This window comes from Seriola lalandi, unplaced genomic scaffold, assembly GCF_002814215.2.
Source record: "Seriola lalandi dorsalis isolate HSWRI2012SDOR001 ecotype SW California unplaced genomic scaffold, Sedor1 jcf7180002054606, whole genome shotgun sequence".
NCBI lineage: Eukaryota > Metazoa > Chordata > Actinopteri > Carangiformes > Carangidae > Seriola > Seriola lalandi.
This window is the reverse complement of record NW_019525159.1, coordinates 3,161,952-3,185,025: the sequence shown is the minus strand read 5'-3', so window position 1 is coordinate 3,185,025 and position 23,074 is coordinate 3,161,952. Positions and strand designations below refer to the sequence as shown.

Below are 23,074 nucleotides of genomic sequence, written 5' to 3'. Positions count from 1 at the left end.
AATAGTTTTACTTACATTATCCAACCGAACAGATATATTTTTTATAGTATATAATATATATAATATAATATTATAATTAAATAAATGTAAGCCAGTTCTTGTTTATCATTTCAGCTACAAAAAATAAGAAAAATACATTTCCCCTAAAAGACATATTACATGTGAGAGACATCGTTTTTTATTACACTGAAATGTTCAAATCGATGTGTATGTTTTTAAATTCCCAATTTTCATTTTTGCTCCTATTCAAAATGGTTGCTATATTTTAAAGGGTGGAACTTGTGTATGACCACTCATATTATCATATGATGGTTATAACTTCTCACATACAATTATAAGCTGGCTTAAGGTTTGGTAGCCTTCATATAGACCCAAGACAGAAACGATTCTCCGATATATAGGTATACAGGTATTCCAGTAGCTGAGAGTCCTTATCAGCTTGATTCCACAGACGCAGTCACAACAGAACTGTTCACAAAAATAAACCCAAGCAAGTACCAAGGACATAAGAAAGTTTTATTGCAGTATTTGTTTCACCAGAAGAGCAGGGGCTCACTTTTTTTGCTCTTTGTTCTATAACATCAAAATCTATATTAAAAACAATATAACTTCCCCTGCATATAGGCACAGATACTGCACTGCTTTTAACATAAATAAATTATATCAAAGATATACACAGTGTGGTTAAACAATAAAATGTTTAAAAACAAGAAGAATGAAAGCAATTAAAAGTTGTCGGCGCTCAGGTCAAGTGAATAAATCCATCTGGTGCTAGTTTAAACTCCAAAAAACACTTTATTAAGAACATCATCAATACACTAATTTCCAACATTCAGTTTAATTTTTTTTTTACAGAATTATGTTCAGATATAAACATGTGTTAAACTATGATACAGTGGGAGTAAAAATCAAACAACCAAGTTGCTGCACAACAGCGAAGGAACTCCCACACAATGTTTTCCCAAACATTTCCTTCTTGTGTTTTTCTTGTGATTAACTTAAACATCTCTGTATTCACACAGATCAGTGTTCACAATGCTTGTCTTCCATCAGGTCCTTAAATCTAAAGAGGTTTCGTCCTCTCTCTGTTTTAACATATTGGATCCAAAAGGATTTGGGCTGTGAGGGGTTTCTGAGTAATTTCAGTTGATTAACTCTTAGTCCCCTCCTTGGCAGCGTATAGCACCCTTAACGTCTGTGCCACTTTGTTCGTAAGCTTGTGTCCACTTGTCAAGGAGATTTTCTTATAAATAATGTCTGACTCCTTGATAGTGTCAACCCAAGGCACCTTTTTGCGACCGTCCCGTTTCTTTGCCACAACCCAGGGCCCGGAATAAGACCCAGTCATCCAGTGTATACTGTAGCCAGTTTTGGTCTTCTGGATGACCCTGGCAATCTGTGGTCTGTCTTTGTATTTGGGACAGCAGATGGCAATGACGTCCATGGCCTCCACCTTCTCATTCATGTGACCTGAATCCTCTACGGAATCCCTGCCTTTCCTTGGTTTGCGCTGTGGATAAAAGACGCAGCGTGTTAGCGTGTCCAACGTGAAACCTTTATACACAGAAATCTTACACAGATGTTTTTAATGTTGGGGTAATATGTGAGGTGGAGCTACAGCAGAGATGCCAGCTAAGTTGATCTGTTTGCTGCAATAATGATAACAAAATTAAATTGCATAAAAAACATTATAATGTTTGTGTACACTGAAGGAGAGAAGCATTAGAAGGTCATATCATGTTATATAGATATTGTATATAGGAATACAGTATATATATATATATATATATATATATATATATATATATTTAAACAGGGTCAAATATTTTCTTTTCTCATCATTATTCATTCTAGTTGAGTGTACAGTGCTGCTTTGTGAAACCTATGATGTTGAGTTTTTAAGACTGTGTCAGGGAGGTGTTGGTTCAGTTCTTCTGTAATTTCTATGGTTTTAATAAAAAATCCCCCCTCCTTAGATGACAAAGTTTTAAGAAACCCACATTTCCACATTTTCCCAAAGCAGTAATAAGTGACTTCTATTGTGTAGCTTAACTGTGATACAAACATGACCTCACAGAGGCCAAGTGTGAACAGTTTCTGTGCAAAAATAGTTTCATTACAGAACAGTTAACATAGACATCCCAAATTTAAGGAGTTTTAAATTCTTACTGCAGGTGGATCGTCATCCTCACTTTCCTCATCATCTGTCTCCACTGGAGCAGTGTGATTATTGTGATTGTGGTTCTGGGGTTTTGGGCCCCTCAACAGTGAAGTAATGGCTTTGTTTCTGGCATTGGCACTTGCTTCACCCTCCTCGTCCTCTTCGTCACGATCCAAGTGATCCATCAGTACCTTGAACTAAGACACAAAAGCAGGCATAAGTTAGTGAGGACAAATAGAGCAACTGGCTATTCATCTTGTGGCCACTGAAAACATTGCACATTGGATTTTCATTTGCATTAACTGACAACCAAATACATGACATGACTATCTGAACCTGAAATTCCAGTAACATACTGTGTTTTGCACACACTCTCTCCCACACACACACACATCTTTTTGTCTCCTACATATCCCTGAGATTAAGATAACACATGAACAAATTCAAAACTTTCTGAATGAGGAAATGCATAGAGCTGAACACTTACATCCAAATACTGTTTCACAATATTCCTCTTGGTCTCATAGCTGAGATCTGTGTTGGCTAGATCCCTCTTCAGGTAGTCCAGTGTCTGACGAGGGTTGAAGTGCACCTTAGATTTCCTGTTCACAGCCTTGTCGTACACTTTTGCAGACTCCGTCGGTGAATACTTCTGGATTTTGCTGTAACACGAACAAAACGTTCAGCTGAGCTTGTGTCTTGTTAACAACTACACTACAAAGGATAGTTAGTGAAAGATTTGTCGAATGGGTGTATTTGGTGTGGCCTACCTGTCTGAAAAGCCAAAGAGATTCTTCAGGTGCTGTTTGAGCACCAGCAGCATCAGAATACCCTGTGAAGCACTGGCAAAGTCCAGCAGAGGGCTGGGGTTTTCAGGCAGACGCTCCATCACTGCATCTTCATCTTCCATGTCAGAGTCAGAATCAGAAACCACAGATTTCTTCCGCCTGTGGGCCACCTCATCATCCTCGTCACTGCTGCTAGAGCTGCTACTGCTCTGCTCTTCGTCCTCGTCTTCATCGTCGTCATCATCATCATCAGAGCTATATTTCCTCCTCCTAGACTGCTTCTTCTTCTTCTTCTTCTTTTTTATCTTCATCTTCTTTTCCTGCGGTACAGGCTCTTTCCGTAAAGACTGCAAAGAAAACAAAATAATTCAAAGACAAACTACATATACCAGACATGTAATATTATTATATTACATTTGGATTTGCCTATCATGATGAATAAAACAACTAAGAACAATGACTCATATACAAAATTGAACAAAGCTTCTAACCTCCTTGAAAGACTGGAGAAGGTTGCTACCAGAGACAGACAGAGTAATGTCTATATGGTGCATGATGAAAAGAGGCTCCTCCTGGGTCTGGTAGGGGAAGCAGGCCAAGTTGTCTGCTATGAACAGCAGCATGTTCACCTCTGTTTTCTGCAGGGGACAAAGAATAAAGCATCCAAAATTTAAATTACATACACATATACATAAGAATTCTTTTTACAATTCACTGATTCCTATGCAGGACTGCATCAATTCAAACATCAAGTGGGTCAAAGCTCTGAGGGTATGCAAAGATGTGGTTGTGTGTAAAGCTTTGGGAGAAGCAGTGGAGCTAGCTAATGCATAGACGGATGGTTGGAGATACAAAAAACTACCAATCTACACACAGAGAGGATAACTGATCTGAGGGAGAGCGGCGAACTTACAGAGCTGTCATCAAACAGGTTGAGCAGAGAAATGAGGAAAGCCCTTCTATGTTGTCGGTTCCCACGGACCATGGTGTAGAGATGAGAGCAGAGAGCAGAGTCTGAGTCATCGTGACGAAAACCCCGGACCGCTGTGTCTTTCGATCCCTTTATGGCCTGCTGCACCTGGTAAGACATCTTCAACCCCGCGACTGCCTTCATCTGTGAATTCACGGAGAGATACAACTTAGCATGTGCAGAGATGAAATTGTAAGTCCCTTAAGTCTTTGGTCTTTGGTCCTTCTAAGTCTTTGGTCCCTCTAAGTCCAGAGGATGTATCACTAGTAAGCTAAACCACCTCACCCCATATGTGAAGTCTCATGCAAGAAATCTTGGTGTTATCTTTGATTCTGACTGCTGTCTTGTTCCATCAGTTAAGAATCATTTCCAAACTCAAGCCAATTATATCTTTCCATGATAAGGAAAAAGTAATTCACGTCTTCATTACATCACATCTCGACTATTTTAATTTCCTGTAGTTGAGCCTTCCCCGGTCTTCATTAACTCACTTGCAGATGGTACAAAATACAGCTGCAAGGATGTTGACTGGTACTAAGAAGTGCAAGCATATCACCCCTGTCCAAGCTTCTTCATTAGCTCCATATTCATTTCAGAATCCAATTTAGGACCTTGCTAATTGTTTGGCATTTTTGGCCCAACTTATCTGTTTAAATGTCTATAATTCTGGATTGGTCCCTGGTTGTTTATTGTTGTTGTTAGTATGTTTCTCTTTGTGTTTTTATGTTTTTCTTTTTTTCATTCTTTAAAAACCTATTTGTGTAATGTGTAATATACTCCTGTAAAGTTTTCCTTCCTTATAGCATTTGCAGTGTAGCTTAAATCATTTTAAATTCTCCTTTCATAACATCTACACTCTACTGCCCTTAGCAACTGTTAAAACAAACCATCTTATTTACGCTTCTAGCTTTTCTGGTGATTATAAACCAGTAAGCCACTCACATGGATGAATCCTGAATATTTCTTGTCAATCTCCACCAGCTGCTGATCAGCCTTGTTCTTCATCGTTGGCTCAGGGTCTGTTCCCATGGCAATCAAGTAGGGCACACACTAAAAAAAAAAACAATTGCTTCCAATCTGTGAACAGCTCATGATGCATTAAAAATAACAGTGTCAGTGTATGATAAAAAGAATATCTCACACAGATCTTGCATGTAAAATGTAAAGAATATTTAAGGTGATCCTCATCAAAGTGCGGTGGAGTGAGATTGTGAACATACCTGTACAGGATGGATGAGGCCCTGGTTGAGAGTCAGTGTAATGACACTCAGGGCAAAGTGCCGAACAGTGGACTGTGAGTGGAAGAAGGACTCTAGCACCTGCTTCAGGTAAATCTGCATTATGGAGCTGCTCATGCCTGATGAGATGTCCCCCATTTCCTTCAGATCCTCCTGCTTGGCTTGGTTCTTCCCTAAATATACAAAAGCATCACACTGATCAGTCTGTGGTTGTTATACCTAACTGACATGTACAATGTAGATTAACACATGAACATTCAATGATGATCCTAAGATAATGGGAGTAACAGAACACGAAATGGATTTGTAAAACTCACATTCGCGATCAGCCTCCTGCATTCGAGAGTCCTCCTCCTGCAGGTATGTCTGCAGGTTTTTTAGCACCTGGATCTTCAGACTGACCAAACTGTTCTCATCTGAGAGAGTATTGTTATACAGAACCTTCACATCCTGCACGAACATGAGCTCTGGGTGCATGATGAACTGGAAACCTTGAGACCATGGAAACAATTTAATTACAGATGTCATTACTGAGGAAACTGACGTCAAAGACACAAGCTAATAAAGGATGAGAGTTGTCAACAATAAATGACAGTATATATATAGCGAATACATCTTATGTTAAACGGAGATGAACTGCACTATACCTAGACCTATGATGGCCTTGATCTGGACCTCTTCATCTTCATGAGTAGTGAAGTAGAGCAGAAGCTCCAACACTTTGTCCTTGATGACAATCTAAGATAAAAAGGGGGGGGGGCATGGCAAGAGTCATTCATCAAAACAGGTTCCTCAGCAGTTCTGCATACAAGCAACATTATATAATCTTGTTTATGTTTATAGAACAGAGTGCTGCTGTTTACCTTGCTGGTACCCTTGAACTCCTCTTGGTCAAAATCAAAGTGTCGACAGAGAGCCCCCACAGTAAACAGTGAACGCAGGAGAGTAGGTTTGTTAGTCGCCAGAGTGGAGCTGTTAGGGTCCTCTTGGTGCTGTGTCTTCAGTTTTGCCAGAGCTCCTACAAAATCATACAGACAGTGAAAACTAAAGAAAAAACTATTGCGGGCGTTGTTCTTCTAGTTCAAACAATAACTTTTAACTAAGAATCTGGATAATAAAACACTATTCGGTGACTGTTCAATTCTCTTATTTATATGAATGTGAGATGAGATGGTGAGTATAAGCTTAAAATGTAACCTTTAAATTTAAGGTGAATGAACAGGTTAAAAGGGTTAATAAGCCCTATACACGTGTTATTAAATTCTTCCTCCTTTTTTCCATTTTAAGATGTATGAGAATTCTGCTACCAGCAAACTAATGTTGCAGTGCATAATCCTTACCATAGTAACGATTAAAACAAGCCCAAACAAACTTGTAGTTGTGTGTGACCTTGTTCACAACAGCACCAAGACAGCTCACACAGTGTTGTACAACCTAGGAAGCAAGCACAATTAATCATATTATACTATATGCTCATAACGATTGTCTCACATTTATGCTGTTCATGTTTTCAGAGAGCTCTCTGTTAAAGCTGTTAACGGCAAACGTGACTGACCGTCATGCCATATTTGATGATGAGCTTCATCAGGTCTTCTTCTATGGTTGTGAGGAAAGTCTCACTTGGGAGCTCCATCAGAGGCACGACCAGCTCCAAGATCTTGGCCACGTTGCATATCACCATGAAGTCATTCTGCGTCTGAATTGACAGCACAAAGACACATGTCAGCGGCACAGTCTGAAGCCGAGCTCAAAAATGTATTTTCATTTTGCTGCCACTACATGTTCCTATAGCATGACATAAAAATTTGTGCAGGCACCCTCTCAACAAATGATTTCTCATACTTTCAGTCAAATAAAATATAATATGATAATGTATTATATTTATAATAATATATGAGTACAATGAAGTTGTACTTACATTGCACTTAGTGGTCAGGTAAGGCTGCATGGTCATGGCATGTTTGACCATTAACTGTGCTCGGATCTTGCTAAACAGGTAGAGAGTGGTGATGCATGCTACCAGACGACCTGAGTTGACCCCTTTGTCCTCACAGTCTAAAACACAAAAACAAACTCAATAAACATTGGCATTTGTAACAATACAGTAACACAATAAAACTGCAATATGAATTTTATAAGCAAACATATAATTAAATTTCTTTTTATTACCTGCAAGAGACTCCTCATATTTCAGTATGTGTTCCACAAGATTGTCCACCAACTGAACACAGGCCTTCTTAGCAGGTTTGTAAGAAGCGTTTTCTTCGGACTTCAGTAGCTAAACAGTTGCCACACAGAAGTTAAATAAGCTCACACAACAACTATCATAAAGACACACAAGCTGCTTTTGACAGTTTCGACAAATTAAAATAACTCACATTTTGGAGAAGCTGCTCAAACCAGTCATAGCCTGAATCTTTACATGCTGACACCTATGATGAAATCAAAGTGACATGACATGTCAAACACCAAAATATTTCATATGTCAAAGACTGGAAGAGAATTTTCTGTCACAAGTCTGAATAGTACGCACCACATCTGTGATGTTCAGGATCTTTCTGGTCATGGCATCTTTGTCATGGCTGGGCGTAGGGGTGAACCAGAGTTTCTGGAACGTCTCATTCACCAATTTCTGCACGGGCACAGGCATTAAAATATATTTAGTGTATATTAATAAATTAGAAACTGCCACTTGTAAGAGGTTTTCACATAAGGATAAATACAAACCTTGATCCCCTCCTCATCATTGACCCTGCGGATCATCTTCACACACATCTCAGTGATCTTGTGGAAGTCTGGTTGCTCCAGGCAAATATCCCTTAGGATCTTAATGACTCTCTTCCTTACACTGATACCGGTGTCCTATGTAAAAACAAAATGGGTACAAGAACAACTCAATACAAGCTTAACACAAAGTCCATCTTTTGGTTATTGTGAGGTTTTCATAGCAAATATCGGTAGGAATGTGAAAATGAAACATAGAAAGCAATTGTGTGGATGATGAACTAACAGTGAAACATGGGAGAAAGTGAGAATTGTTTGCAGTTCTTCAATTGATCTTTAGGTGGCACTGTGCGGAAAAGATGATTTAACCTCAGCTGAACTTTTGCACTTTACATGAACTTTTTGATCATAGTTTGCTGAAGTCAAGTGCAAAGATCCAACTGACCCTGCCTTATGATAGGCACTGCACACTGTATTCAAACCCCAAGGAGGGCACATGAAGTGACCAAATCAAATTAAATATTACCACCAGGGAAAAAATGGTTACACTTGTGTATGATACAGATCCTCACACTCGGGTGTCAAAAAAGTGAAGAGGAAAGCTTAAGAAAAAGAAATTACCAATATCCTTTCAATGAGCATGTCATAGTACTGCTCAATGAGCTGAGGTCGACTTAGCACGAAACGGCCCAGGAGCTCCACAGCTGCCTCTCGCACACTGGTGGAGTTGTCCATGAGGCGACAATGAACCCCACGCTGCATATCCAACTGAAAACAAATAGTACAGCATTAGCATTCAACAAAAGCTAAACATGATGGCTGCTAGTCTGACAGTGTTAAACTGGCAAAAGTGTCTGCTAATGCCACAATGCTCTGTAACAGAATCTGCTGCTGTAGTTGTGTAGCAGCCAGCACAGAATGACTTACCCGTGCCAAAATACTTGGATCCACAGCCACTACTTCAGACAGACACTTCATGGCTTTAGTTCTGACTGCAATAGCACTCTCACCCAGTACCCTCAGAATCTATACATGAGATACAAAAGAAAAAATCTTAGAGACGGGCAACATAATATTATATCTCACTCTTGATTATGATAAATTAATTCTCTTACCTGTGATAAATAAATATCAAAGCTCTGTGCAAACGGCCTCATAGAGGCCAGATATCTGACAATCAGACAGGAGTCCTCATAGTCTACTGTGTTTATCCTGAAAGACAAGTCAAGAGGACAGTTTATTAGCAGGATGAGTGAACAAGCCAAAGAGCATAGCAAATTAGTGCAGTGATCCAGAATGAAGTAGTATTCACCTCAGAGAACTGGAATGTGATGTTGAAGTCTTGATGACCTTGCGAAGGAATTTTTTTCGTGCCTCGGCTCTCTGCATAATCTCCCCAGTTGAGTCAACATTCTTGGAGAGACAGAAACCTTTGGAGTCCTCGTCATTTTCATTTTGAGACTTAATTGCTTTCTCTGCCTCGCTTGTTGTGTCCCTGTACCACTGAGCAATGTAAAATTTCCGGGCAAACTGGATGAAAGAAAGGTGTAAACATGATGAAAATGCTGATTATTTTAAGGCATGCTTTACAGTATAATACCACTGTGACACCAAGGAACACTATTTAACCGATGTGTCTATTACACTGAACATAACAACCTGTCCTATGCCAAACTAATTAAGAGCTTCATGTAACACACAGAGTACACAGGGTGCATATTACTGCATGCAAACACTTGGCATCCACTCTTATGGGAAATTATAAATGTGACCACAATGATTTTTGTAAAAAAATAAAATAATAAAAAAATAAAACACTCACCACAAGAGATGTATTGGTGTCACTGTTCTCATCTAGGTAGTCTAGTAAGTCCTTCTGAAGTTGCTGGATCTCATCACTGCCTGGAGTCTGTAAGGAGATCAATAAGCAAAGAGCATCTCAAAAGCAGTTCAGCAGCACTGCTTATTTATTGTAAATGTATAGGTATTCAAATGATTCTGTAATTATTTTGTCTACCTCTCTGAGGATGCGGTCAATGGCCTTTTGATCCATCTTGCTACTGACAGAATCTTTACGCAGGCGAGAAGCAACAGTGCCGAGGTAGTCTAGCGACGCTACCCTGAGTGCCATTTCTGTCTGCTTGTTACTGAACTGATGCACCTGGAGCGCAAGAAGTGGAGGTAAAATGTCACACGAAAAACTAATTCAATTGAACAGATTCTATTGGACAGATGTGAATGATGCTACTCACCAAAAGTCGACCCAGTAAACTGAGCAGCAATTCAGCTGCAGGCCACTCAGGCTTGTTGATTGTAGACAGGAGGTCATGAACAAAGTTCTCAAACAGCGGCCTGTAGTCATCCTCTCCCTGCTTGCTGCCACACCTGACACACAGATACAACCTTTTATTATAATATATTGTTTAACACTGAGCCTTTTAATATTAGAGCCTACTCCACAGCAGGAGCAGGACACTTGGTGTAAAAGTCACTCTTTAACAATCTAGAGACAGAGCTAACAGACCTATAGATTGTGGCTTAAGGTTAATAAGGAGTGGATAAAATCCGGTATTGTATAGCGAGACTCACTTCTTGAGAAACACAGATAGGAAGTTCTGAGCTGTCCTCATGGCGGTTTCATAAGAGTTTGTGATAAAGACATCTTTATCCACCTAGGAAAAAGTACGCAATATGTAAAACAATTTCTGAATCAAAACATGTTTTCTCATAAATATCTTTTAAATATCAATTAAATCCTTTGTCTATACCTTCTTGTGATGTTCATCCTCTGTATCTCTCTCAGAGGGAAGGTGCACCACACACTGGATGAGCTGTAGAACCAGGGCTGTGACCATCTGGATATACAGGGGCTCTCCTTCTGAATCACTGTTGTTTAGCCTGGGGCAGAATGAGACATTTGTATCCTTAAGTTTACTGAGCATCACAGGGGACTTCAATGATCAGTTGCTCTTGTCATTTCACTGAACAAATATTCACTCTAGATGTAGTTACCTAAAGTTCCTGAGGCTGCGTTTACTAGTAGGCAGTCTAGCGAGAGAGGTGAAGATCTCTTCAAGAATGAGCTGCCTGTGCTTCTCATAACGAGAGAAGACCTGGGGAAGAGTAAAATGCAAAGCACTAAATCAAAAATATAATAAAAGAGAAGTCGTGCAGGGTCATGTCATCAAAAAAAAAAACAAACACCAATCTGATTCAAGAGAAAAATGCTAAACTACAAAAAAAAAAAGACTTACTGCTGTCACTAGTGTGATGGCACATAACTGCAGTTCATTGACATTCTCCACGAAAAACGGTGTAATACCCAGAGTGGACACCTAAAAGTCAGGCACAGAAGCAATCAGGTACGTTAGAGCACGGGAGTCAATGGTTAAATAGGGACAAAAACTTAAATGACATCAGACTAGATTAGGAGTCTCACCTGGAGAATTGTGGTGTCAGTTAGCAGCTGGATCTCCAGAAGCTCTGAGATGCTGCTAACAATATCACACACTTTGTTGTAGAGCTTGACTACCACCTTCTGTTTATGGGTGGAACACTTTGCTTTCTTGGACTTTGAGGTATGCCCACCACCTGAAGTGAAGAAGATGAATAGAAAATAAAAGTTGATTAAAAAACACTTTTAACATCAGATGAAAAATACCAAGGACATATGAGTCAGGTCTTTGAAATTATTTTGTTAATAAATTTATCTTTGAATGTGTCAGATATTTGCAAATATTTGCACTTTTTTGGAAATAAATCCATGAAGGTTTTGCAACTGCTTCCAGTTTTGGCTCATCACTAGATTTTCAAACAAGCCCAAAGATGATTTAAGACACGATCAGTTCTAAGAAGTCCAACGTGGATCAGACTCATCTACTTGTTATTATGTACATTTTTCACAAATAAAAATAGCTCCTGGAAATCAAGATTATTGCAATTTTGTAACGTCATTGAGAAGAACGGAAGAAAACTGTGCTAACCTCCGTGGGGATCCACTCTGTAAGCCGGGTCATACTGAGGGTAAACAGAGTTTTGCAGATGGAACTTGGTGTACTGCAACACCCGCTCAATCACGTCCTCTATGTACACAGCCTTGGGCATGTGTGGAGATGTCATAATGTTGAGTGCAGTCAGACAGGCATCAGCAGACTTAGTCACCCGCTCAATGATAAGGTCACGCCACAACCGCTCTTCATCCATGGAATCATTATCCTATGAATTCCAAAAACAATTGGTAAAAAAATAAATCAACTAAGAAGCTATAAAATGAAAGAAAATCCTTATCATTCCGCAGCTAAAAAAATATCATCTGACAACTTACATGATTCATTAATGTGGAAAGTTTGACGCTGTCCTGAATGTTCTTCTCCAGGATATTCAAAATTTTCACCAGTTTTCCAGATGAAAGCTATGGATCAATTAGATGACGATGATTATTTTCACAACGCAGTTCTGAACCTGTGTGTAATCATGTGACAGTGCACGAAAATACTTCTTTTACCTTGTTAAAGGCGCCCATAGCTTTAATCTTAGCAGAATCACTGCCTAGCTCACTCAACTGGTGCTTTCCGAGCAAGAGCTCTTGAGGTATGTCATCATCATCTGTGTGAGGGTACAAAGTTATAATGTTGACATTTTTCAGTTCACCTATTCCAGAAATGTCAAGAACTCTGCAAACTGTGTTGTCCGTGATGTTTACCTGTGCCAGCAAGTTCCACATCCTCAAGGTTATCAAGAATGCTATCCATATTGGCTGTGAATCTCTTAAATGTGGAGGAGTCCATCATATCTGTTAAACAAATGTAAACAAATTGATTCATAAGAATATGTACTTTTAAAATAAATTAGTATTGAATTTGTGCTGAAGATGTTCAAATTCAAAGTGGTAAAACAATACCCTCTGGTGTCAGCTTGGAATCGTATGCCTTCCTGTTTTTCTGTTTTTCCTTTTTCTTCAATTTTCTGGCAACTGCACGAAAAGAAAACACCATAACAATAAGTCACATCCTTGACAGAAGCAACAAACACTCAATCACGGAATATTTAATCAAGAAAGACTTGGGTGCAGTAATCCAACTATCTAGGGAAATGGTCTGATTTATGGTTTCAAATAGCAATTATCTGAATGACAGCTTTCAGAAACAAGGATCACAATTTGAATTATCTGACAAAAATGACGCATTTCTTCTTTTTTTTGTCCACTGTCTGAGGTTATAACTGAGATAAAATCATTTTGCCTTCAGACTAAGCAAAAAATCCTCACCATCACTTAGGCTTGGTGGTGGAGAGTCTTCATTCAATTCATCTGGGTTCCGTTCACGATGACGGCTACCAGACCCCTTGCGAGCATTATGAAAACCACCACTTCGACTGTGTTCTCCAGAACCTTTCCTGTCTTCAGACTTCCATGACTTTTCATGGTCTTTCTTGGACTTTTTCCTTGCAGCTGAAACAATAGCAGAATAGGATGAGTCAGAAAATAACGTTTTAAAGAACTTTAAGCACCAATTATGACATTATTAAGTAATTTTATAAAATGTAATAAAAAATATCCAATATTTGGAGGTACATATTTTTCTTCTTACTCCAAGGTAAAACATTATTCCATCAATGGTGATGACAGACACTCTGGATGTGTATGACCAGACATTGTGAATTATCTAGGTTTAATGCTCACACTTATTGTCAGTATCAGAGCCATCATCATCATCTGAGTCCACCTCAGCGTACTTGGATTTCTTACTGATCATAGAGTGCCTTCGCTTGTTTGTCTTCTCACAAAATGACATGTCTGTAAGCACAAGAACTGGGTGAGCTGTAAGCACAAAAATAATTTATAATTCAAAAGAACACACAATCACCAACCACTTTTATCCACAACTTTTTGTTTGAAATAAGGTCTGTGACAAGAATGATTCCTGAGACAATGGTTTAAAGTAAAGAAACAATCCAGAAACTGGGCAAAATCACATTACTCATGTCCATGCCCCTACAGTTTTGGGGATGGATATTTTAATAAACAAAGTAAATCATACCTCTTCCTGATTTATCAAAGGAGGAGTATCTGGAGCTGTTTGTATTCCTGCTTTCCTTAATGATCCTTTTTACCTCATCAACACTGAGTTTCTGAAGCACAACGACAGGCTTAGCTCCTTTGTTTAAGTTCTCTATCAGTGACACTCTCTCCAGTCTGACCAGGGGTTCACTCCAGCCCTGTATCAATTTGCTTGAAACTTGTGGTTCTTTTTCTTTCCCATCCCGTTTCAATTTTGGGATTACAAAGTTCTTCAGACTCCCTGTCTTGCCACCCAGCAGGTATGAGGGGAACTCGCTAGGTTTTGACTCTGCTGCTTGAGAAGACTGCTGTTTGTTACCAGACTGGCATCTAATGCTTCCATCCAGACCTTTCTTCTCTTTCTTATTTTGGGGGTTTTGAAGGGTGGAACTGTCTGTCCTCTGACGACCATTGAGGTCAGTGGATTTCCTGCTCCCATCTTGCTTCACTGTCATGCTGTCAGATTTAGTATGACGATCAGGAGAGTGCCGGTTGCAGTTTTCCCTTGATAATGTCTTGTGTTTCTTTTCCTTGTCCCTGTCTCTGTCCCTGTCTCTGTTCCTATCTTTGTCTCTATCTCTCTCTCTGTCTCTATTTGTATCTCTCTCTTTGTCTCTATTTGTTTCTTTCTCTTTGTCTCTATTTGTATCTCTATCTCTGTCTCTATCTTTGTCTCTATTTGTATCTCTATCTTTGTCTCTATCTTTGTCTCTATCTCTGTCTTTATCTTTGTCTCTAACTATATCTCTATCTCTCTCTCTATCTCTGTCTTTATCTCTATCTTTATCTCTATTTTTGACTTTATCTTTATCTTTATCTCTGTCTTTATCTCTGTCTCTGTCCTTATCCTTTTCTCTAACCTTGGCTTTGTCTTCTGCATGTCTGGAGTTGCGCTCCGCCTTGCTCATGGTTTTTGGAGTCTCAGGTTGGCTGACATGGGTTCGGTGACTGTTGTGGTTCTTATCCTCTTTGTGGCGCGAGTCCGAATGCTTGTCATGTTTCTGCCGTGGTGTGTCTGGACGTCGGTCATCCGAGTGTCCCTTGGCACTGTCCATTTTGCTTTCATGCCTGTGTTTGGAGTCCCGCCGGCTTTCCTGTTTCTGTTTAGGGGTTTCTTGTTGCTCATCTGAGCCAGACTTTCTGGGATAGTCCGAACGCTGCTTGTTTATCCCCGGTTTGTTTTCAACAACTTTGTCTACCTTTGCATCCGACTTTGACTTTAAATGCTGTACGTGGTCCTCACACAACTTCTGTGCTTCCAATACCACTACAGGCTGTCCAATCACTCTGCCCGCTTGCTGCAGATCAATACTGACCATCAGAGCTGGCCGACTGGCACCGTTACTTGCAGCACTTGTCTTCTTGGGTGTCATCTTGCTGCCCGTGTGGCCCCCTTGTACAGCAGGCCAGTCACTTGCATCGGCTCCAGATTCCTGAGGATACGAGTCTTGCTTCCGTTTCTTCAGTGGCTTGTCTGCAATCAAGAACATTGTAGCTTAGCCTCTCTACATACACAAACAACCTTAGGGCAGGGAAAAAATGCAAGAAGGCACAGGGCAAAAGCAGACACACAGAAATTCACCTTTATCTTGGACTTCTTTAGACGACCGTTCTCTCTCACTGGCTGACTCACGTTCTATTCTGTCCATCTCTGCAAGTGCATCTATCTCAGCATCCTCATACACAACCCCACTGATGACTCCGACCTCCTTGGTATTTGGCCGAATGGGAAGCTGCTGACAGTTTACCTGCTCCTCAGCACTAAACCTGTGTGGCAAGTCCTGGGCATCCCTTGACAACTGATTATTATTCATCAAATCAGTTTCATGGTCTGAGTCCATATGTGCCCTGGGAGGAAGTTCTCCAGCTTCATCCATGTCTGGCATCTTCACTCTGGACAGTTTTAAAGTCAGCCTTGCAGAGTCTTTTGATGGAGAACTAACAATGTCGTACAAGGTATTTTGGTCCATCTGGTCATTTTCCTCTTTACTACTTTCTCTCTGCTTCTTTTTCTGGTCAGCAGAGGTGAGGAGCAGGTCAGGTGCTGCACTTGGTGGCACACCAGGTAGAGGTGACTGCCTGATAAGAGGAAGCCTGGACCCTGCAAATAAATTCAAGCAAAAGTGAGCACCAGAGAATAAGTTTTGGCAAAGAATGAATTGCTAGTGTATTATTTTTGATACTTCAAAATGAAGAATAATCGACTTGTTGCTAAGGCAGCATACTTTCTATAGTCTCTTCACTCCCAGCAGGAGAACACACAGACTGTGGTGATTTAACTGGAAATGCGGCAACCCTCATGGAGGGCTCATTCTCCTGTTGGAACACAAGACGTTTATCATCACTTAGCCAACATCTCCTGATGTCTAGTTCAGGATATTTTGATTCTCTGCATTACCTCATTTCTCAATCTGTGAGCCACGTTCATGTATTCTTCATCTGAGCCTAATCTGGCATTATGATTAGATGAATTACTTGATAGTTGTCCAGAGACCTTGTTGTCATGGCTGTTTCTCACACCACCAGAAACTAAAACAGAGGGCAATAAAACAAAATCTCCAGTTACATTATTTGCAATGGGCAATGCATCACATCTACACATAAGATAAACAGATTGCTTTTCCACTTTTACAGATGGCTGTAGGTTCACCATGTTACAGTAAAAAGAATGATTGTTTTCCTCCAAAAATTAGTGGGAGGAATTTCAAGGTATTCAGATAGCTCATGGTTAGAGTGTAACCAATGTTCTGTGAAGGAACAATGAGTGATCACGCCCTCACAGTCACAACTAGAAAATGTACTTTACAGCATGTAGTCATCTTTTGGAAGTCTTCTTGTTTTAGGCAGAATGCTTGTGTAACTTACACTTAACATACACAGTACTTATACGTAATCAAGATTATTTATCAAAATGGAAAAGCATATTTTCAATTGCAACATTTTGATAAATGGTTGTTGACTTGAGAATTGTTAAATATTGTCCATCTTGTCTGCCAGCAGCAGTAAAAATGCACACAAAGTTAAGATTCAAAACCTCTTATATGATATCCAATGTTTGCTGTGTGCTGTTATTCCTAAAAGAGCGCTGGCAGGCAGCTAATGACATGTTTCTCCTGACTTCACTTTGTACTCACCTTGCTGAGTCTGTTGGTGTTGGGAATAACTGGGTGGATTGTACTGCATGTAGTCTGCAGGGCTCTGAGGAGTATAGGGACTAGGTATAGGGCTGTTCTGCTGGGGTACGAACCGTGTAGCTGACCCAGACTGTCGGGATGCAAAACATCTGTAAAAGGAGAATTGTAAGAAGTCGTCTTAGCAGAAATACAGATGCTTCTGCTTTTTCATCATCTGTCAGTATATTGGCACCGCCTTACCCAGAGGGGCTTTGAGGGACAGTGGTTTGCTGATAATTTGATGCTGGACTCCCATGCACCTGATTCTGGGATATCTTATACTGTTGCATCAGTGGCTGCTGCATTACACCTAAAAGATAACAATCACAAAAATCTATTAGCAAGGTTATACAAACAATGAGTTGAATATATACTCTTCTGCAGCACCAAAACTCTCCTGTGTACCAAGGTAATGGAAACTCAGTCATATAGGTTTTCATATCCGGTATTATCTACACTTCTAGGTAGGTAGCTCAGGTTCAACGAAATACTCATGTGAAACAGAATAACACCTCCTGTGTAACAGTCTCCAGCTAAACCAAACACCATCTACTCAGTAGCAATAATGTGTGCTAATATTAAGACAGTGCCAGGTAATTATATGGCAATACAAAATGCGTTTCCCAATTTAGTAGGTACACATAATACAATCTTATAAATCCTGCCTTCCTTTTTTCCATTAACAGTTTGTCAAAGAGGTTTTACTTCAACTCTATGGTCCTTTTTGAGGCCATAGTTAGTGGTATTGTACTGGATTATATTTTAGTAAAAGGTGTTTCTACTATTGTGTCCAGCTGGTTCTAAACTATAAGTGTGGGTGGATGAAACATTAGAAACACATTCAATATAAAGCCATCCAATACATTTTTGTATACTTGTGAATACTTGTGAAAATTATTTGGAGTTCAGAGTGATGAAGGCGGAGGTTATAGCTACAGGACAATACTGAGGGTTTACCAAGGTGCAAGGTTATGTACATCCTGTCTGGTGACAGGATGCCCACCTTCAGCACATTTTTGGAATAGCATTTCACTGGATCAGAAGCTGTTACTGCTGGCTAAAATTGCTCATATATTGATTAAGAACACGTTTCGCTCACCACGTCATCAGGCTCATGCATCAATATTGACAAAAGATCTTTGATTATATCTTTATGGGCTGAGTGTGTGGTCATCACCACAAACATGTGATTTTTTTTTCTGACTAATGACCATCTTGTAGTTGCCAGCATCTCTGACTCTGCTGTTCACACGGTGTACTAAGCTTTTCCCTCTTTTATTCTCTTTAGTACAAATAATGATTCAGTATGAAAGTGCGTATGCATACTATATGCTTATAATTACCTGTAATTGCAAGCTAGTACAGCTGCTTATAAAACTAAAAGGCTTTCCTGAACAAAGGCTTAAAGACAAATATGAAACTGTTTATGGCAATTAATGATGTAATTTTTGATTACAAAGCAAAGCTGCTAAGCATTTAAGAACTATATTTGAGTTTGAGTTTTAACCCTAGACCATTATTTTTCAATTCTTATAAACTTATCTAATAAACAGTGTTTGGCCAGGTCATCTGTCTCTCAGATTCCTTCAGCCACCACAATCAATTTAGGTGCTCAAATTATTGGAAAATGGCATAAAAATATTGGAAAATAATTTTCCAATTACTCTGGATAATCCACAGCCTTGAACAATTTTCTTTGGCATGTGCTGCATGGCGAGCTACGATTACAGATATGTAATAATTTGTAGAATTTATAATTAATAATAATGTATAATTGGGTGAACTAACCCTTTAAAGTAGCTTAATGCGACAACTGGAAGAAACTGTAAGCCTCTGTCAAAAATGAAGAACATACTATAATATTATAACTATAATATACTATAATATACTAACATCTTATCAACATGCTGTATGCTGTTAGCTGGGAAGATGGTCACCAATACATTAAAGAATCACCCTGGTTTTGTTCTGACAAACCGCAACACAACACTGCACAAACCTGGCAACCCCAGCATAAAGACTGGACATTTGGAATGTCATATTCACTATACCAATATGTTAGCTATCAAGAAACTGTTTTATACAGAGATAGGCTAGTTTCGCTCTGTTTCCAAAGTTTGAACTAAGCTAGGATAGATACACACAGACTACTCATCTGTAGTTAAGTGTTGCATTGCTCCTTACTGCTTATACTGATCATTTAAGACTAGACTTTGAAATTATAACCAGATATTAGCACAACAAACTTCTGAATCGAAACAGTAAACAACACAACTCGTGATGTTAGAAGGAGTTCCCAAACTTTTTCTGTCTCGCCCCCCTTGGGAAGCGAAAAAATCCCCTTTGATTTGTTATAGCAGAAAAAAAACAGGAGAGGAACTAATAACATTAATGCTGACAGTTTCAATGATTACTGCTAGATGGCAATAATAACCATATTAGTTACACTTGTGTTTGACGGGTCCAAATGTCTGATGTGTAAAAGGTCTAAATTTTCACTCTGTTTTTCCTCATGCAGTTGCTCTGCCCCACAATTTGGGAACCACGCATGTAGTGAAACTATGGACAAGTAATGCAAGTGACCCAGGAAATGCACAGATGAATAATTAGCTGGCGTGGAAGCCATAAGCACAGCCAGGCAGAGAGCATGCACTGAGCTCAACTGCAGAGTCAACAGCAATGACTCAATGCCTCCTCACCACCCCAAACTTTGCACTGGGTTGGCATACTTTTGTCCCTGAAGATTTTGGGGTTCCTGGACAGCAAAGTTTGTAGAAGCATTGGCATGTCACCCTCGGGTTCATCATTCCCCAAGTTGTCCTTCAACTCTCTGGAAAGCAAACAAAAGAACAGTCCAGAGTCATATTACAGGAAATAGCTGCCCACTTTCCTAAATGCAGTTTTGACTATAGCATTCTGATGCCTCTACCACTTTCAGTGCAGTTTAGACTAGCCCGTCATGATTCTGACAACCGAGAGCATGAACTTATCGATCTGGTAAAACAGTGACTATAATGTCATCATTGAAATTGAATGAGCAATGCCCGGCTTCACTGGTAAACAGTGACGTTATCACACTTTGTAATACATTCACAATAACATTGCTGACAACCATATTGCTGTAACAATGATTTCAGCTACTACTGGCAAGGTTTTCTCTCTTAAACTGGTAGTGCAGCGAGGTGCGAAAAATTACTTGATACATGGTACTTACATGTGTTCAGTGGAGACTTGGTTAAGACTTTGTGCCAGCTGAGTCACCAGGTTCTCATCCCGACACACCAGCAGGCTGCTGACCTCTTCAGAGATCCTTCCATTGTAGAGCAGACTCTTAGCAGTGGTGGCAGGGAGAGGAGAAGGCAAGGGAAGCTGGTTCAACACTAAAAGGATGATTGAAAGACAAGTTAGGTTCGTTGGAAAATGAAAAGAAGCAGGATGAAATCATAAAATAAAACTTTCATTTTGGTGTTCACAACTTTCTATTCACAATTAATAGTTTGAAGGCTTCCATGTGTGATTTAAAAAATCTGTAATAATCTAATGAACATGCTCTCCTTTTTTTTTTTTAAAGGCATTACATATATGGTAACATCAGAGTAAAGCAATGTCCATCGGTCTCTATTTTCATAATGACACCCCTTTGTTATGTAAACTTTTACAATCTAATGAGATCAAATACAGTAGTTCTGCAATAAATCATATCTTGGTGAAAAGTATAATGTTCTGTTGTTTAAAAAGTTATTCTTTATTTCATGTTTTTCTTTCATCAGAACTGATTTAGGTACCTGAGCCTAAAACTTCCCGTCATGAACTTCATCTCAGTTTGCCCTGAACTCACCAAGAGTGAGAAGCATCACAATTAACCATCTTCTGATATAATTACACAACCAGTCAAGTATTCCTTAGCCTTGCCGCATCTTGGTTTGAATGTTAGTGTTTAGGCAATGTGAACAGCATTAGAGAGATGATGTTGCACTTACAGTCTGTCAGGCTAGCAATTCCAGCAAGAGTAGTGATGGGGACATGAGGCATATCACCATTCATGCTGAAGATGAGGTCGAGAGGTCGTGTCAATGCACAGGCTGCTCAATATCACCAATCTCTTCCTATTCCTCACATCTCCAAAATGCTGCAGGGACAAAAAAAGTGGCAACAGACAGTCTTAAAGAATCCTCACTGTCAACAAGGTTTGATGCCATTACATGCAGCACTGTTCCCATTAAGATCATTAATATTAAAAAATGGTCACATATTTTCCATGTAACTAGAGTGTGCTTCTTGTAGGATAGGGATTCAAAACTGTGTCAGCTCATGAGTGTGCATTATTACAGTGCCAACATAACTGCACCTCTGACGTAGACAGATTATACCGGCCTTATAGCAAGCCTGGGCACGTCTTTACAAGTTATCGATCTGCAGCAGCTTCTGGTGTCAACCAGAAGGTTCTGGTGTCCAAACCATCTTGTTCCATTGGTCTTTTATCATTTTATAAATTCACACCTTCACTACGTGCATTTTTTTAACTGTGATATTTAAACCTCCTCAAGTCGAACATGCAACGGCTGCAGAAGCGTACAGTCAACAATTTTAGCTCTCTTACAGATGCAGTGTGTTGTGCATTGCTTATACACTCGGGTGGTGACAAATCTATCTGATATAATTAATGATAAAAAAGTTACAACGATTTGTCTCTCTGTGTCTCTGCATGTATAACCTCTAACGTTAGCTTGTATGGGGTTTTTATATTCATTTTAGCAGCTAAGACATACTATACAAAGAGCAATTAATAAAATTTTGTAGCTAGTTATATCTCGAATTATGTCTTTTGTTACTGTCAGTTAAGGTTTCCGGGCTGCCCAAACCATAGTAGCGACATTAGCACAACATGACACCAGAAGTGAACGTATTATTACTGCGCTATTATTATTATGGCATCGTAGACACTTGTTAAAGGGACGAGCGAGGTAACGACGATTGTGAAAGTGACTAAAATCAACTCGGGGTTAGCCGGCTAGCAACAACTAGAGATGCAGCTAACGTAAGCTAGCTGGCTAGGTCTATCTGTAACTTGCCTAAGCTAGCATCACCGGGAGTGCATCGAACCCATTTAGCCGTGGGCTGCCGACTCTGTGCCGCTGTTCTTATCATACAGGTCGCGTATGGGTTTATATTTTCACCTAACACTTGCTATGGCCTTCATCGATGCATCTCTAGCTCACAAAGTGGACCTCGGACTTGCCTAAGGAAGCGTAACCCCGACCCGACGCCAGGGAGGCAGGGGTACAAAGCAAAGACCCCATCACAAATCAGAATTATCCCCCTGTCTGATCCCGTTAACGGTTCCCAACGGCTGCCTTGTGTGTCTGACAGAGCGGAAACACTCAGGAAGGTAAACAATTTGTCTGAAAAGAGGTAGTTATTTTTGAATCTGGCTTATTTACCTCTGGATGGGATGAGAAAGAGAAGTGGTTCTGGTGGAATAGGAGGAGGAGGAGGAGAAGGAGGAGGGGGAGGAGCAGGAGTAGGATGGCAGCTGGAGCTGGAAAAGAGTCTCTAGCTCCCTCTCCGTCCCGCTGTTCAAACAGCTCCTCCGAGTAATAGCTAACACAACGGCAGTAATCCCCGTCGGGAGGACCGGGGGGGTTGGGGGTGGGGGGGTGACTCTTCTTTCTCACGGCGAACATATCTATTGGAAGGGAGAGAGCATCCCCTCAAAACGGCCTCATGAGAGGATTTTATCGGACGTTGGAAGTTATAATTGTGGGTACAGTTCAATTTCGGGGGAACATAGACAAAAAAGGGGGTCCCACAAAGTACCTCGATACCCCCCTATTTCTTTCAAATTGGAAGAATCGTTAAAGGGAACCGGTGGGGAGTCAGGCTAACTGACGTTCATGACCCCTATATGTCCCAAATCACAAGGAGCTCCTGCATTCTTGGTTGATTTCTCGGTGGTGCTAGT

General features: G+C 40.0%; 1 protein-coding gene across 1 annotated transcript; it reads right to left on the bottom strand.

The window, feature by feature from the left end:
- Positions 1–495: 495 nt before the first annotated feature.
- Positions 496–22,637, bottom strand: LOC111664801 (nipped-B-like protein B). Its single transcript, XM_023419571.2, has 47 exons — positions 22,554–22,637; positions 21,093–21,241; positions 20,327–20,492; positions 19,842–19,942; positions 17,314–17,422; positions 17,074–17,222; positions 16,338–16,468; positions 16,165–16,255; positions 15,522–16,040; positions 13,920–15,413; positions 13,562–13,675; positions 13,148–13,330; positions 12,782–12,853; positions 12,584–12,673; positions 12,386–12,486; positions 12,206–12,292; positions 11,865–12,096; positions 11,321–11,472; positions 11,136–11,216; positions 10,894–10,994; positions 10,650–10,779; positions 10,471–10,553; positions 10,134–10,266; positions 9,899–10,042; positions 9,704–9,790; positions 9,194–9,411; positions 8,997–9,093; positions 8,809–8,907; positions 8,503–8,649; positions 7,885–8,019; positions 7,691–7,789; positions 7,536–7,589; positions 7,327–7,435; positions 7,076–7,212; positions 6,713–6,853; positions 6,498–6,591; positions 6,021–6,175; positions 5,805–5,895; positions 5,475–5,648; positions 5,140–5,330; positions 4,862–4,969; positions 3,863–4,063; positions 3,441–3,587; positions 2,932–3,296; positions 2,649–2,823; positions 2,170–2,358; positions 496–1,510 (listed from the first exon to the last, which is right to left on the bottom strand). The coding sequence occupies exons 2-47, from the start codon at positions 21,154–21,156 to the stop codon at positions 1,151–1,153; spliced, it is 8,100 nt and encodes a 2,699-aa protein (XP_023275339.1). The 5' UTR covers positions 21,157–21,241; positions 22,554–22,637; the 3' UTR covers positions 496–1,150.
- Between the last annotated feature and the right edge of the window lie 437 nt (positions 22,638–23,074).

What these genes read in the sequence shown, in the direction of transcription:
- LOC111664801 (XM_023419571.2), bottom strand. Translation starts at nt 21,156, where the DNA reads ATGAATGGTGATATGCCTCATGTCCCCATCACTACTCTTGCTGGAATT. An exon ending in CTATCTGTGTTTCTCAAGAA is followed by an intron (nt 10,267 to 10,470) that starts GTGAGTCTCGCT and finishes TCTGTGTGTCAG; the next exon opens with GTGTGGCAGCAAGCAGGGAG. An exon ending in ACACCAATACATCTCTTGTG is followed by an intron (nt 9,412 to 9,703) that starts GTGAGTGTTTTA and finishes TCTTTCATCCAG; the next exon opens with TTTGCCCGGAAATTTTACAT.